This window comes from Bombus affinis, unplaced genomic scaffold, assembly GCF_024516045.1.
Source record: "Bombus affinis isolate iyBomAffi1 unplaced genomic scaffold, iyBomAffi1.2 ctg00000110.1, whole genome shotgun sequence".
Classification (NCBI taxonomy): Eukaryota; Metazoa; Arthropoda; class Insecta; order Hymenoptera; family Apidae; genus Bombus; species Bombus affinis.
The window spans coordinates 14975-29608 of NW_026108848.1; the positions used below are offsets into that span (position 1 = coordinate 14975).

General features: G+C 40.2%; 1 protein-coding gene and 1 long non-coding RNA gene across 6 annotated transcripts in view; both read right to left on the reverse strand.

Annotated features, from left to right (window-relative positions):
- Positions 1 to 598: 598 nt before the first annotated feature.
- Positions 599 to 6581, reverse strand: LOC126927417 (uncharacterized). Of its 5 annotated transcripts, none has more exons than XM_050743573.1 (4): positions 6190 to 6581; positions 5253 to 6075; positions 3108 to 3773; positions 599 to 1373 (listed from the first exon to the last, which is right to left on the reverse strand). In XM_050743573.1, exons 2-4 carry the CDS (start codon positions 5415 to 5417, stop codon positions 1287 to 1289), a joined length of 918 nt encoding a protein of 305 aa, XP_050599530.1. In that variant the 5' UTR covers positions 5418 to 6075; positions 6190 to 6581; the 3' UTR covers positions 599 to 1286. The 5 variants fall into 5 exon arrangements, 2 of the variants coding, with proteins under 2 accessions (XP_050599530.1, XP_050599531.1); XM_050743574.1 differs by having other exon boundaries at positions 3108 to 4982; positions 6190 to 6422; XR_007715462.1 differs by lacking the exons at positions 3108 to 3773; positions 5253 to 6075; positions 6190 to 6581 and adding exons at positions 1492 to 1708; positions 2124 to 2678 and having other exon boundaries at positions 1343 to 1373.
- A 173-nt stretch (positions 6582 to 6754) lies between these two features.
- LOC126927422 (uncharacterized) overlaps positions 6755 to 14634 on the reverse strand; it is a 29978-nt gene continuing 22098 nt past the window's right edge. Inside the window, exon 2 of the long non-coding RNA XR_007715472.1 lies at positions 6755 to 7581. This is a non-coding gene — a long non-coding RNA (uncharacterized LOC126927422). The remainder of the gene's footprint in view (positions 7582 to 14634) is intronic.

Here is a 14634-nt window from a genome sequence, read left to right on the forward strand (position 1 = left end):
AACATTAAAAAATATTTTAAGCCTGAAGAAAAACATGAAAAACTTCTTATTAGCATGATTTCATGCTAAACATCCTCTTAAGATATTATAAATCTTTCTTGTTTACTAAAACCAGAGCCTAACTGAAATATACGAGTATCGCAACAGGATTAATCGTAATACATGATTAAATACAAGCAATATGTAAGCTATATTTTTACTTTTTACTTCAGAAATAAGTATTTCACGAGCATCGTCTTTAGCTTAAGGAAAATAAACTTGTGAAATTTAATTTAAAGCTTCGTAAAACATGGAAATGTTGCATGATAACAAATCAGAAAAGATATATTAAATAAATCACAGTTCAGGTATCTATAACATGTGATTCTCTTAACAAATCTGTTTCATTCATCAAGCAACTGCAAAATTTCCGTAAAATCAGAAGCGGTTTCACAAATTATAGGCATTCGTAAACATGATAGATAAGAGTTAGTATCGCGGCGTTTTAGAGTATCTATGAGCGTAATATGGAAAGTAAAAAGATGTATAATAAAAATAGTTCACTTTCCAAGCTATCACTAACATTGTAACGAATTATTATACATATAACGGCTCACGAAAGTACTCGGACGCTTACAGAAACTTTCCATGAATATTTTGTTGAAGCTTTTCATGAATTTCAAGATGTATTAGGCTGTCTCAAAAGTTTCTTTCGTTTTGTTCTATTACTACAAAATAGATCATACATAAATCGATAAAATAATATAAAACAAAAAGTGTCGTGTTTCTATTATTTCCTTATGAAACGAAAGAAACTTTTGAAACAAATGTAAATAGGAATTATAAGATGCTTATTGATTACCATCGGTATTTGGACAGTTAATTATGTATTGTATAAATAAGTCACAATATTTTTAGTAGGAGCATTTTTACCCCTAATCAATCATATGTTTAAAAATACTCTTTACATTGTACATTAGTTTTTTGCTATGTGTACGTCTGCAATAAGCATCTTCTAGCTTCCATATATATATTTCCAAATTAGTCTCAATTTTTACCGGTGTAATCATGATAGACACGTCTCGTTACATTGAAGTGAAGTGAAGAAAAACACTAACACACATAATATATATTCGCAAAAATCTTCTATCTAATATTTTCGTCAACTACTGTATACACATTTATTAGATATTTGTGTGAGATTAAAATCGACAGATACGATAAAAGAATATTGTAGAGGTTTAGCAATAAGAAAGTACAAGGAAAGTATAGCTCGTTAATTTGAATTACACCAGATTGTCAGTCATCTATCCAGCTTTCCGACTCGACCCGGAAGCCCCCGTATCGTTTCCCTTTTGCGCCGTTAACATCTTCTCAATTGCGCTACCAAATACCTACGGACAAAATTGTTCTTATAAATTTATGAATATTATGTGTTTACGTATTTGAATGAAAATTTTTATGAAACGAGATTTCGCGTTAAAATACGTAATAGTAAATACGATAACTTACATGTTCTTTTTACCAAGATGAAAATGTATATGTAAATTTACTTGATGTATATGTAAATAGAAATATTTATATGTAATATTTATATGCTTGTATTTAAAATATTTTCATGCTTAAAGAATAAAGGTCATAATGTTATAAATATTTAAATCCTTGCACCTCTCCTTTATCGCGTAAGAGAGAGAAACTAAAAGTTTCACTCCAGAGAATGAGCTTCGTTCTAAAACAAATCAAATAACATATATTTAAGTATTTAACTGTTATTTAATATTCCTAATATTCCGAATAATATTTAATATTCCTATATTATTAATATAGATGAGAAGTCGATAAGATAGTTTACAATTATTAAGTACAGTATCGCAGATCCACCATCAGAGATCACTAATATTAAAATAAAATTCATGTTGGATTAAAAGTGTGGTTAAGTTGGGGCTAACCCCAAATTTGCAAATTTTGACCTAAGTCAAAAAGTGGCCATTTTTGCACCTCCTCGCGAACGAAAAATTCTTGTGCGACGTTCAAGAGAATTTATCAAAAAAAAGAAAGAATTATTAGCATTTATACGAAATGTGACATGGAAGTTGAAAAAGATGAGTGTAGAGATGAAAAAATTAAGCAGAGGTCAAACTTACGCGCTACACTTGATCTTCATTTTCTTTAAATTTTGATCCAGCTGATAAATCAGTAATTAAACCAAGGGAACTAAGTTTGAAATCAAGCGAATCTGAAATACTATCAGACTGTTGCTACGTGAGAACAATAGCCATCTTGTACTTCGTATTTGCTCGATTCCAAACTCTAATCGATATACCAGCAGAATTTACCAGCAAAATAATTATTCAGTGATTCTGTCGGTAAAACAATTGAAGTTTAAAATCGAACGAATCCGAATTACTGCGAGATCGTTGGTGGCTATTGTTCTCGTAGCAACAAACTGATGGTACTTCAGATTCGTTTGATTTCAAACTACAATTGATTTATCAATAGAGTTGTCGAAGAATTATTTTGTCGATATCGGTGTAGAACAATAGCCAACAACGATCTCGCTGTACTTTATATTTCCTCTATTACAAACGTCGATTCATTTACCAGCAGAGCATCTGAAGAATTATTTCACATGGATCATGTAGAAAAAAAACGAACACGAAAATGGAACTGTAATAACATTTTTTATTCCTTGTTGAGGGCCGTTCTTAAACATTTTGCAGGAATTTTCCCTTCGCAAGAAGATCGAAAAATAACCACTTTTGACGCTCTGTTTTCATTCCATATGAATTTTATCTTTAATATTACCGATTGATAATAATGTCACTGCGATGTTGTCCGCAATGATAGCAAATTATCTTCTCCACGTTTCACCTATATCGATAATACAGAATATCAAACAACAATTATTTAATTTCACGTTGTTGTTGACTTTATTAATTTTTACGATAAAGTGCATTCTCTGGAAGCGATTTTACGATTTACGATTTTCTTTTTCATTCCTCCTTTCACCTACGATGGCTCTTAAACAAGAAACGATATCGTAACGAGAAATACAATTATATCATTCCTCCTTTCACCTACGATGGCTCTTAAACAAGAAACGATATCGTAACGAGAAATACAATTACCTGAGCGTCCACTTTGGTTCCACTAGTGTTGTCCCATACGACTTTGTGTTCGACCTCGCTATTAGGGGACTTTTTACCCAACGTTTTCTTCACCGCCTTCACTACCTTCGATTTATCGAACCTAAGACTTAAACTGGCCGTTACTAAATCTTCCGGCTTCTTCGACATCGGTTGGTGTCTCTTCGTGAACCAATTCGACGGTGCCATAAAGGTCGAAATAGCGGCTTTCGAGGATCCGCTAAGCTTACTTTTAGCTCCGTGCAATGTCGACACGTCGAAGCTGTTGGAACGGAAGCTCTTCGATCCACTTCCTTTCTGTTCGGTCGTTTTTTCGGGCCAGTTTGATTTGCTATCGTCCCGCGAACTCGGCGCTTCCTCGCCGCATCGGTTGATTTCCGTCGTGGAAGACGCTAACGAACTTAGGATCGACATCAGATCCGTATTAGAGCAGACAATGCCCGCAGCACCGGAAACGGATGCACTCGCGGCTCTTGGCAGTTCCGAGCCGCGCTTTCGGAGAGAAGACGTCGGCGAAACCGACGGAGTAGGCATTTCAGATAATCGTTGTTTCGGCTGTTGAGTGTAACGTTGAGTGGAACTGTTACCCTCCAGCGGCTGTATTTCGTACACTTGCTCCGTCGACGTCCTGTACATCCTTAAGCGCACCTGGCAAACGGATTGCTTTTATTCGAAAGACAGTTTCTTTTTTATCATAATTCGTGCGTTATGATACATGTTTCGATGATTGAACCGTTAAGCGTGACAAAGCGATGGAATTGTTTTGCACAGAAATTCTGGTTCTAAAATTATGTTAGGGATTCTAGGGCGTAATAACATCTTGGAACGCAAAGTTATCGATGTGTCGATGAAAGTTAAGCGAGCTTTATCGAAGCACACGTTCGAGTCTTTGGGCGATTGCTAGGAATACGCGTAATGTTCTTTTCTGTGAGCTGAAAAGTTGAACGACTATAAAAGGCGTTTGTAGAGGATTTCAAAGCGGAAGAAGAAGCAATACAAATGTTTAGAATCAGAAATTATCTGTTTATATAGAGATCTGTTTGATGCAAGATCTAAAATCAATCAAATCGGATTGTACGGACGTATTTGTCTGTGTTAATCCTTTGACGTCGGTACCAACGATGTATATAGCGAATGGCGGTTATCAGCCAAGATTATGAGCACGTAGGGAAGAACAGAACTGAACGCTTGCTGTTCCAATAATGACGATCCATAAAAGTCTGAACTCTAATAAAAAAACGCATGATAACGAATACAGCGCGTATTCTTTCGTATGTCTTCAATGAATATGTATAAGTTTGCTCGTAACAGAGTTGAAAAATGCCTGTAGCGTTCCAAGTTTGAATAACGTTTGTGTCGCGCGAAAGTTGAACAATATCTGAACCGCTTGAACGTTAACAAGTATCTTTTTCTGTGTTCGAGGTGTAAATGCCGCGAGTGTCATGACCAGCCTTTCACGTGCTCTTGGCGCGCCTTCTGCTGGCAAAGATGGGACGCTACTTGAACTAACACGAGATGTTAGTTTTCCGAGAAGATCACGATATCTCTGCGGGTGAGGAAGTTCGGCAACTTGTACCGCTGTAATATAATTCCAAATTACCCTGCGGAGATACCGAGTTTACGACACGTCCCTGGCGATTGAGCGCGGGATGAAGCAAATTTCTATGTTATTGCTTAATAATTTATGATTCCAATTGAAAAATAAGCTTCTTCGCGACCATGCTATAAGCTTCACCGACGAAGACGTGCTTCCTTAGCGAGGCTCCTGACGAACAAGGAATGAAAACCATAGCGACTCGATTCGTCCATAATTGTAACTGTTAATTTTCGCCTAATTAATAATTGTTCTAACTCCATCTAAAAAAGAAGAAAAAAAAGTAATTGATGAATCCACGCATGCGTACATTGTTATAAAGAACGATATGATGTGTAAATAATTATAAGTTACAAAGAATAAAATAATAAATAATACGATGAAAATTGTATACCTGGAAAGCAACGAATATTTGGTTCTTTCAAATTTTAACTTCACACGATCGTATAGAAGTTCGTCAACTTTAAACTCGGTTTTTCTTAGTCTGCAAACTAGCGGAGATAGAGCGACTAAAATAAACGAAAGATCTTTACCTTCCTCGCTTTTAGGTCTGCGATGTCGTCCATGATGTCCAACTGACGATTACGGCCAAACGAAGTCGGTGACGCTCTTTCAATCGTAACGACCGAATGTCTTCGGCCATCTAGCTGAGGAGCTGGTCCTGATCCTTCTCCGCCACGATCGCTCATTCGTCTCATCTGTCGACACAAACATCAAGATAGTTTCGATACGCGAGAACTGTCGTAGTGACGATCGAGCCTGGCGAAAGTCAAATTGACCCACTTCATCTTTGGACAATTTCATAATTTCGCAATTTCATCGTCCAAGTACACGATTGATTCTCACAAAACCTCTAGTTCCTTAGAGCTTAACGCCACGCTCATCTTTTCACTTTTATCGCATATTGTCTCACCACTTGCGATACTTGAATTACTTTTCTCTACTTTTGAATTTTGGAGTTGGTCAATGTGATTTCCGAATGGCTCGATTGACTATGCGAGTCTTGGATAAAGATGACAATTAAACTATTCAGATTAGTCATGTTGCTTCGTCAAACGATTTGAATTCAAGCAATTCGAAACCATTTTGTCAATGTGAACCTATTATTTTACCAATGTGCATCTGTAATTTTGCTTGAAATATCCTTCCAAGTTTTTATGATGATTCAGACTGGTCAAGTTACCTGAATCAAGCAACTATTTTCAAGTTACTTGAAACTATTTTGTTAACGTGTACAGTTGCTTGAATCAAGCAACTATTTTCAAGTAAGTTAGAATCATTTTGCCAATGTGAACCTGTAATTTTGCTTGAAATATCCTTCCAAGTTTTTATGATGTTTCAGATTGGTCAAGTTACCTGAATCAAGCAACTATTTTCAAGTAAGTTAAAATCATTTTGCCAATGTGAACCTGTAATTTTGTCTGAAATATCTTTCCAAGTTTTTATGATGATTCAGATTGGTCAAGTTACCTCAATCAAGCAACTATTTTCAAGTAACTTGAAACTATTTTATTAATGTGTGCAGTTGAGTGAAGCAAGTATTTTCAAATAACTTGAAGCTATCTTGTTAACGCGTACAGTTGCTTGAATCAAGCAACTATTTTCAAGTAACTCGAAACTATTTTGTCAGTGTGAAACTATATAGACACTAGTTAATTCCCATACACATGTATAATGTATAATGTATAAACAGAGCAATATTTTCAGATCAGAAGGTACGATCAATCTTTTTCTTTAAATATATTATGCAAACGTTGGACAACGTTATGTTTTGTTAAGCTAACAGGATACACTAAAAATACATTATCAAGAAAGGGGATGTGGCCCGTAAGCAAGTATGTTCTTCTAGATATGACCATCAGACAGATATATAGATATATATATGTCGGATGCACGTCAGGATTGGGGGTGGGGGTGTTCGGTGAATCTTCGTTGGAATTAGCCATAGGTGCAGTGTAACAATGGTTGAGTTTATTGACACAAATTAGGGAGATTTACAGCGTCGATAGATAATCGCAAGGTTTCGATATTCGCGTCACTATGACAATGGTCTCGGCTCCGGCAACGTTTCCGCGGTCAACGGATACTGGACTTTACCCTTCGTTTGCGTCTAAGTTACACTATATGTTAGAGCACGGGGGCAATTATTTCGTATACGAAAGACAGGTCGATTACTGATGAGATCGCACTAGAGAGTGACTCTCCGTCGCGGTGACGCCGTCGAAGAAAACTATGATGGGTGTGCCTAAGGGCACGAGATCATCGGATTCGCGGAGAAAAGTCTTCGTTCGAAGGGTGAGGGAAAATGACGTTGCTGTTAATTGGTCAATTTCCATGTTGGTGGTTAGAGAAAGATATTAGCTGTCCTTGGGAAAAGTTGCTAGCGAGAAGCGTCGTTCGTGGAAGGATAGATTTCTCTTATCTTCCCGTAGTTGGGGCACAGGATATTTGTCTATTTGAAAGACTTTGTATAATTGAAACTTAATATTCGTAGCGGGTCCTCGCCCAGCTAAACATATACTGTGAAGATGCGTTGGCATCTGGCAATCGTCTTACCCGAAGGACAAAGTCTGCGTGTGGCGAGCCACGGGACAGAAATCGTTGAAATGTTTACCGTCGTGCCCCGTCCCAAATATTTCTTTTAAGGAAAGCTATAGAGTTACTTCATGCCTCTGTTAGATAAAACGTTCATCCCTTGACCGCGACTACGTTCGGCGACCGGTTGTCGCCTCGAGCCCGAGCTCACTATCATAAATTTCGAATAAGTACAGTCGGATCGAATTACAACAGTTTCTTAGTGCGGCTATGATGAAATCTGGATTACAGCACTAAGGGGGTCCTCCCACCGCTCCAAAGGGGAGACTCCGGTGTTCTTTCATCTCCGACATATATATATATATATATATGTCGGGGCGGCGTTAAGATTTGAGTTAGGGTTGAGGGCGTGAAACGAATCCCTATTGGCGCTAGACGTGATCATTATGCAATAGAGGAGATATTTACTAGTGCAAATATGACTATGATGGAATTGGACAAGTAATAGGATAATTAGGTACTCGAGAAGCTAATGACAATGATCCTAGGCTCACTAACGAATCCGCGGTCAAGGGGATGACAGACTCTACTTTTCCTCAGCGTCTAAGTTGTACTCAATGTTAATGCACGAGGCAATCACTACGTATCTGAGAGTTACTTGAATCGTCTTTGAGATCGTACCGGAGAGTGGTTCTCCATCACGGTAACGCTGTCGAGGAAAACTATGATGGGTGTGCCCAAGGGCACGAAATCATCGGATTCGTGGAGAAAAGCCTTCATTCGGAAAGTGAGGGAAATTGGCGTTACTGTTAATTGGTCAATTTCCATGTTGGTGGTTAGGGAAGGGTGCTAGCCGCCCTTAGGAGAAAGTTCGAGAAGAGGAAGCGTCGTTGGTGAGAAAAATAGATTTCTCCTATTTTCTCGTAGCTGGGACGAGGACTGTTTGTCGGTTTGAAGGACTTTAGTTAAACAGACCTTAAGATTTATAGCAGGTCCTCGGGCTAGCTGAACATGTACTGTGGAGACGCGTCGACATCTGGTAATCATCTTACTCAAAGAATAGAGTCTGCGTGTGGCGAGCCACGGGACAGAAATCGTTGAAATGCTTACCGTCGTGCCCCGTCCTAAGTATTTCTTTTAAGGAGAGCTATAGGGTTACTTCATGCCTTTGTTAGACAAAACGTTCATCCCTTGACCGCGACTACGTTCGGCGACTGGTTGTCGCCTCGAGCCCGAGCTCACTATCATAAATCTCAAATAAGTACAGTCGAATCGAATGACAACAGTTTCTTAATTCGGCTATGGTGAAATCTAAATTACAATACTAGGGGTCTTCCCAAAGTTCCGAAGGGAAGGTTCCAGTATTCTTTCATCTCCGACACGGCCATTCTGACTATCACACGTCCTCGTGTGTAACTAAAATATTGAGTTTCCTAACATTAGACTCGATACAATTGACATTATTCACAATTTAACTAGATGTTCGAATAAGGCAAGGGTCCAGTGTAGCAACAAATCCTGTTCGGGGGTTTGGCAGCAAAGAAATAAAAGATAATGAAAATTAGTAGCGTTATAGTTAGTACTCAAGGTGATAGTTGCATTCTGCAGGTTATTAGTCGGATCGTATCGGCATGATGGACCATTTTCGATTTCGCACTCCAAAGGATCTCGGTCTTCTAGATCGTGTGAGCACATAGAGCTTTGTTCCACGGTTTCACCGAGCTTTACCATATTGTTGCCCCGAGATGCATACGAACCACACCGCATGTTCTCACTGAGCCCTTATCATACTGTCGCCCCGAGATGCATGCGAACCACACCGCATGTTCTCACTGAGCCTTATCATACTGTCGCCCCGAGATGCATGCGAATCACATCGCATGTTCTCACTGAGCCTTATCATACTGTCGCCCCGAGATGCATGCGAGTCACATCGCATGTTCTCACTGAGCCTCATCACACTGTCGCCCCGAGATGCATACGAGTCACATCGCATGTTCTCACTGAGCCTCATCACACTGTCGCCCCGAGATGCATGCGAGTCACATCGCATGTTCTCACTGAGCCTCATCACACTGTCGCCCCGAGATGCATACGAGTCACATCGCATGTTCTCACTGAGCCTCATCACACTGTCGCCCCGAGATGCATACGAGTCACATCGCATGTTCTCACTGAGCCTCATCACACTATTACCACAAAAGCGTTTGAACTACATCACACGTTCTCTCTGAGCTTTATCACATTATTTCCCCGAAACACGTGCGAACTCGCTCTGCCGGGTGTTACTGGCATAGTGCTACTGATCTTCCGAGGTCGAAGTGCTCATATCGTCATGGTCACTGTTATTGCCTTCACTACAGACATCCAACTCGGCAGGGGTGCAACCATCTGGCATTTTCCTTAACCTGTCGTGACTGTACTTGTACGGTCGCTTACCGTCTAATGTCCTTAAGATATACCTGTCCCCTTCCAAGACTTCTGCTATTACAAATGGACCTCTAAATTTTGGATCTAGTTTGGTTTGATTCCTTTCCTCATTCTTGCGTAATACGAAATCACCGAGATTAAACCTAACCGCTTAAGCTTTAGCTTTGTCAAATCCATCCTCATCATACCTAGCACTAGTTTCCATCCACTTTATTGCCTGTCGTCTTATATTGGAGATATCGATACTTTTGATGTTATCGGGTAACAACAGATCGTGAAGTCTTGCCGTTCTACCTATTAGTAGTTCTAATGAGCTCGAGTTTGTCACGCGGTTGGTGGTGCAATTCAAAGCCAACTGTATTTCCCCAATCGCGTCTTGCCACGGCCGCCCGGTCGTCTCTACTACCGTGAACATATTTTCCAATGTACCCATAACACGCTCTACCTGTCCATTGGCCCTACTAGCACCGATCGCTATCAAGTGAACTTTAATTCGTTTGCTTTCGCAGAATTCTCGAAATTCTTTTACCCTTAAAACATCTTCCCCCGATCTGCTATTATCCGGCAGGGACTCCCGAATAAAAATATAGCGGATTTAAGCGCTTTAATGGTGTTAAGGGAATCTATCTTACGAGTATGATGCAGGTATACGAATTTAGTGAAGACGTCGATCAAAACAATGACGTACTCCTTTGAATTGCTTTTACCACTCAACTTGCCTGTTATGTCCATGTGGACCGTATGCCAGGGTATGCTGGTCTTAGGTATAGAATGCAGTTCGGCTTGTATCTTACCTAAACTAGCTTTCGAAACATGACAAGCATGACAGTTCTCAATGAATCGGCGAACGTACTTCGCCATCCCTTCGAACCAGTAATACTCGTATAGTTTCTCCAGCGTTTTCTCCCAACCTAAGTGCATAACTGACTGGTACACATGGTTAATAACAGACTATCTAAAACATCTTGGGACTGTAGGTACACAGAGAATCCTGCCTTTTCTTTGTATCCTACGGTGCAGAGTACCGAACCGTAATTCGTATGTATTCGCGATGTCTTCCGCGAGTCCATCGTTTTGCAATCCCTTGACGATTTCCAAGGTTTGAGAATCACAACGTTGTCCCGCTAATAGCCAATCTTCCGAAATTTCGGCCAGTCAACTATTTTCTCTTTGATTTTGTCGAATTTAATAGGGTCAACGCCTGTGGGGTTTCGCGACAAGAAATTTGTGAGCCGTCCGTTTACTTTCCCGATACATAATGTCAAAAATAAAAGTCTGCAAGTAAGCCCATCACCTATGGTCCCTGTCATTTAAATGTACTTTATTACTCGATGCTTTCAACGAGTTGCGATCCGTGACGACAAGAAATTCCCGTCCCTATAGATAGTGACAGAAATGTTTTATGGCGTTTACGATAGCTAATGTATTGTGTTCATAGGAGTGATATCTGGATTCCGCGGGGCTGGTTCTTTTACTGTAATACCCTATTACCTTGTTCTTACCTTCGGCTTGATGCGTCAAAATCACCCCGTAACTCTCCGAGCTAGCGTCAGTATGTAGTTCTATCGGGTAATTGGGGTTGAATATCGTTAGCACCGGCGCGTCGGTCAGGGCGGAAACTACCTGTTGTCTTATTTTCTCGTGTCTATCTGTCCAAGTTATATTTCTGTTATCTGAGATGAGCGCATACAGGGATTTCATCGTCTGTGAGAATTTAGGGATGAATTTTCGGAAGTACGGAGCTAACCCTATGAACTGCCTGAGTTGTGTAACGGTCGTTGGCACAGGTGAAGAACTTAAGGTGTGTATTTTACCCGGGTTAGGACGAACTTCTCCGTTATGAATTACATATCGCAAATGGAGCACCGATGTCTTTAGAAAAGAATGTTTCGCAAAATTAAAAGAGAATCCGGCTTTTACGAGGGTATCTAATACGGTGTTCAATCTTTCCAAAGCTCGATCTATCGAGTTGGCAATAATTAGGACGTCATTGAAATAAATAACAACATACGAATGAGCGAGGTCACCTAAGGCCTTGCGAATGACCCTCCGAAAGACGGACGGTGCAATTTTTCAGTCCAAACGGCATCGTTATCTACTCATATTGTCTGTCGGGGTAACGAACGCTGTAAACTTCGTTGGATTAGGATAAATAGAAATTTGGTGAAACCCGCTGGCCATGTCCCGGCTAATAAAATATCTCGCCTCTTGCGATCTCGCGACTTGATCCGCAATAAGGAGTAAAGGGTACCGATCCGCGACGATACTTTGATTTAGATCTCGGGGATCCACTCGTAATCTATCTGAGCCGTTTTTTTTCTTCACGAGTTACGGCTCGCTAATGGCGAATTACTAGGCCTTATAATTTTTGCTTTAATTAGAACGCTTGTTTTCTCACGTACCGCTCTTCGCTCCTCCTCGCTAAGTCTATGAGGACTTCCTCCTACGGTGGTGTTAGGATCAGTTAATCGTATTTCTAACCGGCCTGCATTTACGCGAATACGTAGGAAACCCGTAACGAATGAATCTTTGAATTTGTCGAGAAGAGAAATTGATCGACTTTTATTATTACCATGTACATCAGCGTCAACTTCATTAACGACGATCTCGTTTGCAGTGGTTTCATTACAGACACCAATCATTTTTGTTTTACACATAGCGAGGCTATTTTGTGTAATGTTACGTCAAAAACCAGACTTAGAGTTCCGCAACTAATCGCGACATCATATTTCAAATAACTATCAGCAAGGACATGAGAAACTATCTTCGATGTAAAAATCATTAATACACACAATGAACAAATGGGAGGCGTATGTTTAATACAGGTATTCCCTACTCCTCGCATTACTAATATGTCAGTCATTCCTTTGCCAGAAAATCTCGAGGCCGCGGACACTTTAATTAGTGAACGCTCGGCTCCCGAATCGGAGTAAAATGGAAACGACTCACCCAGATGACTTGATCTATCCGTTGGTGCTTCCAGTACGTAGAAGTCGACTCGCCACTCGTTATTGAAATTATAGTTTCCTTCCATAATCAGGTTGGCAGCTGCGCCCCATGCAGCGGAGTCGGAGCACGCGATTTTAAGGGTTAAAACGTGGTAGCGATAATTGTTAGGTCTCACACTCGATTTGCACTAGCGACTGAATTGCGCACGACTTGCGACTTGAGCACGATGATCGTAAGTTCTAGCACTGTTATAATCGGCACTGATCCCACTTCTGATGTCGGGGCGGCGTTAAGATTTGAGTTAGGGTTGAGGGCGTGAAACGAATCCCTATTGGCGCTAGACGTGATCATTATGCAATAGAGGAGATATTTACTAGTGCAAATATGACTATGATGGAATTGGACAAGTAATAGGATAATTAGGTACTCGAGAAGCTAATGACAATGATCCTAGGCTCACTAACGAATCCGCGGTCAAGGGGATGACAGACTCTACTTTTCCTCAGCGTCTAAGTTGTACTCAATGTTAATGCACGAGGCAATCACTACGTATCTGAGAGTTACTTGAATCGTCTTTGAGATCGTACCGGAGAGTGGTTCTCCATCACGGTAACGCTGTCGAGGAAAACTATGATGGGTGTGCCCAAGGGCACGAAATCATCGGATTCGTGGAGAAAAGCCTTCATTCGGAAAGTGAGGGAAATTGGCGTTACTGTTAATTGGTCAATTTCCATGTTGGTGGTTAGGGAAGGGTGCTAGCCGCCCTTAGGAGAAAGTTCGAGAAGAGGAAGCGTCGTTGGTGAGAAAAATAGATTTCTCCTATTTTCTCGTAGCTGGGACGAGGACTGTTTGTCGGTTTGAAGGACTTTAGTTAAACAGACCTTAAGATTTATAGCAGGTCCTCGGGCTAGCTGAACATGTACTGTGGAGACGCGTCGACATCTGGTAATCATCTTACTCAAAGAATAGAGTCTGCGTGTGGCGAGCCACGGGACAGAAATCGTTGAAATGCTTACCGTCGTGCCCCGTCCTAAGTATTTCTTTTAAGGAGAGCTATAGGGTTACTTCATGCCTTTGTTAGACAAAACGTTCATCCCTTGACCGCGACTACGTTCGGCGACTGGTTGTCGCCTCGAGCCCGAGCTCACTATCATAAATCTCAAATAAGTACAGTCGAATCGAATGACAACAGTTTCTTAATTCGGCTATGGTGAAATCTAAATTACAATACTAGGGGTCTTCCCAAAGTTCCGAAGGGAAGGTTCCAGTATTCTTTCATCTCCGACATATATATATATATATATATTTTGATGATATATAATAGAATAATATATACTTTTTTCTGTAATCTTATTATGGCTTGCGAAAGTGTTCGAATAATCTTGATCGTTCCGAGGTGACGCGTATCACACGAACAATAGAAAACTCGGAAAATACCGAAAGGTCGGATGGTACCGGCGTTCGTACGGTAAAATCGTAAAATTGATTTCGATAACTTAACATCGTACGTGCGTTTCAGTTTAGTTGACTATTTGATCGATTAAAAGTTCAATTAATCTATTTACTTTGTTCGCGCGGTGCCGGCGTTAAAATTTCGAAAAAAGAACGCGCAGTTAGGAGAAAGCTGGAAACACATCGTATAATACGAGACTCGGATAGCCGAAACTTCACTGAGCTGGCGGAAATTTTACATAGGATCGCGTATTATGCCAAACATTTTTAAATCCCGTTAACGCTGTAACGAGACACGACTATCGTGATTATGTTCGTTACATCAGTTGCGACTCTTCAATTTTTGTACTTTCGAGTCTGTCCCTATTTTAACGATAATAAAACATATTTGTAACGTTGGGAGAAGAGGTTTAATCAAGAAAATTGAAACGAAAATGTGCGATCTTTTTACATTTTCTTCAAAACGAAGGTATTCTCTAACGTTGTAAGAACGTAATTGGGTCGACCCACACATAAATGTGAAATGATCGAAAGGGCGTAGCAGGCTTT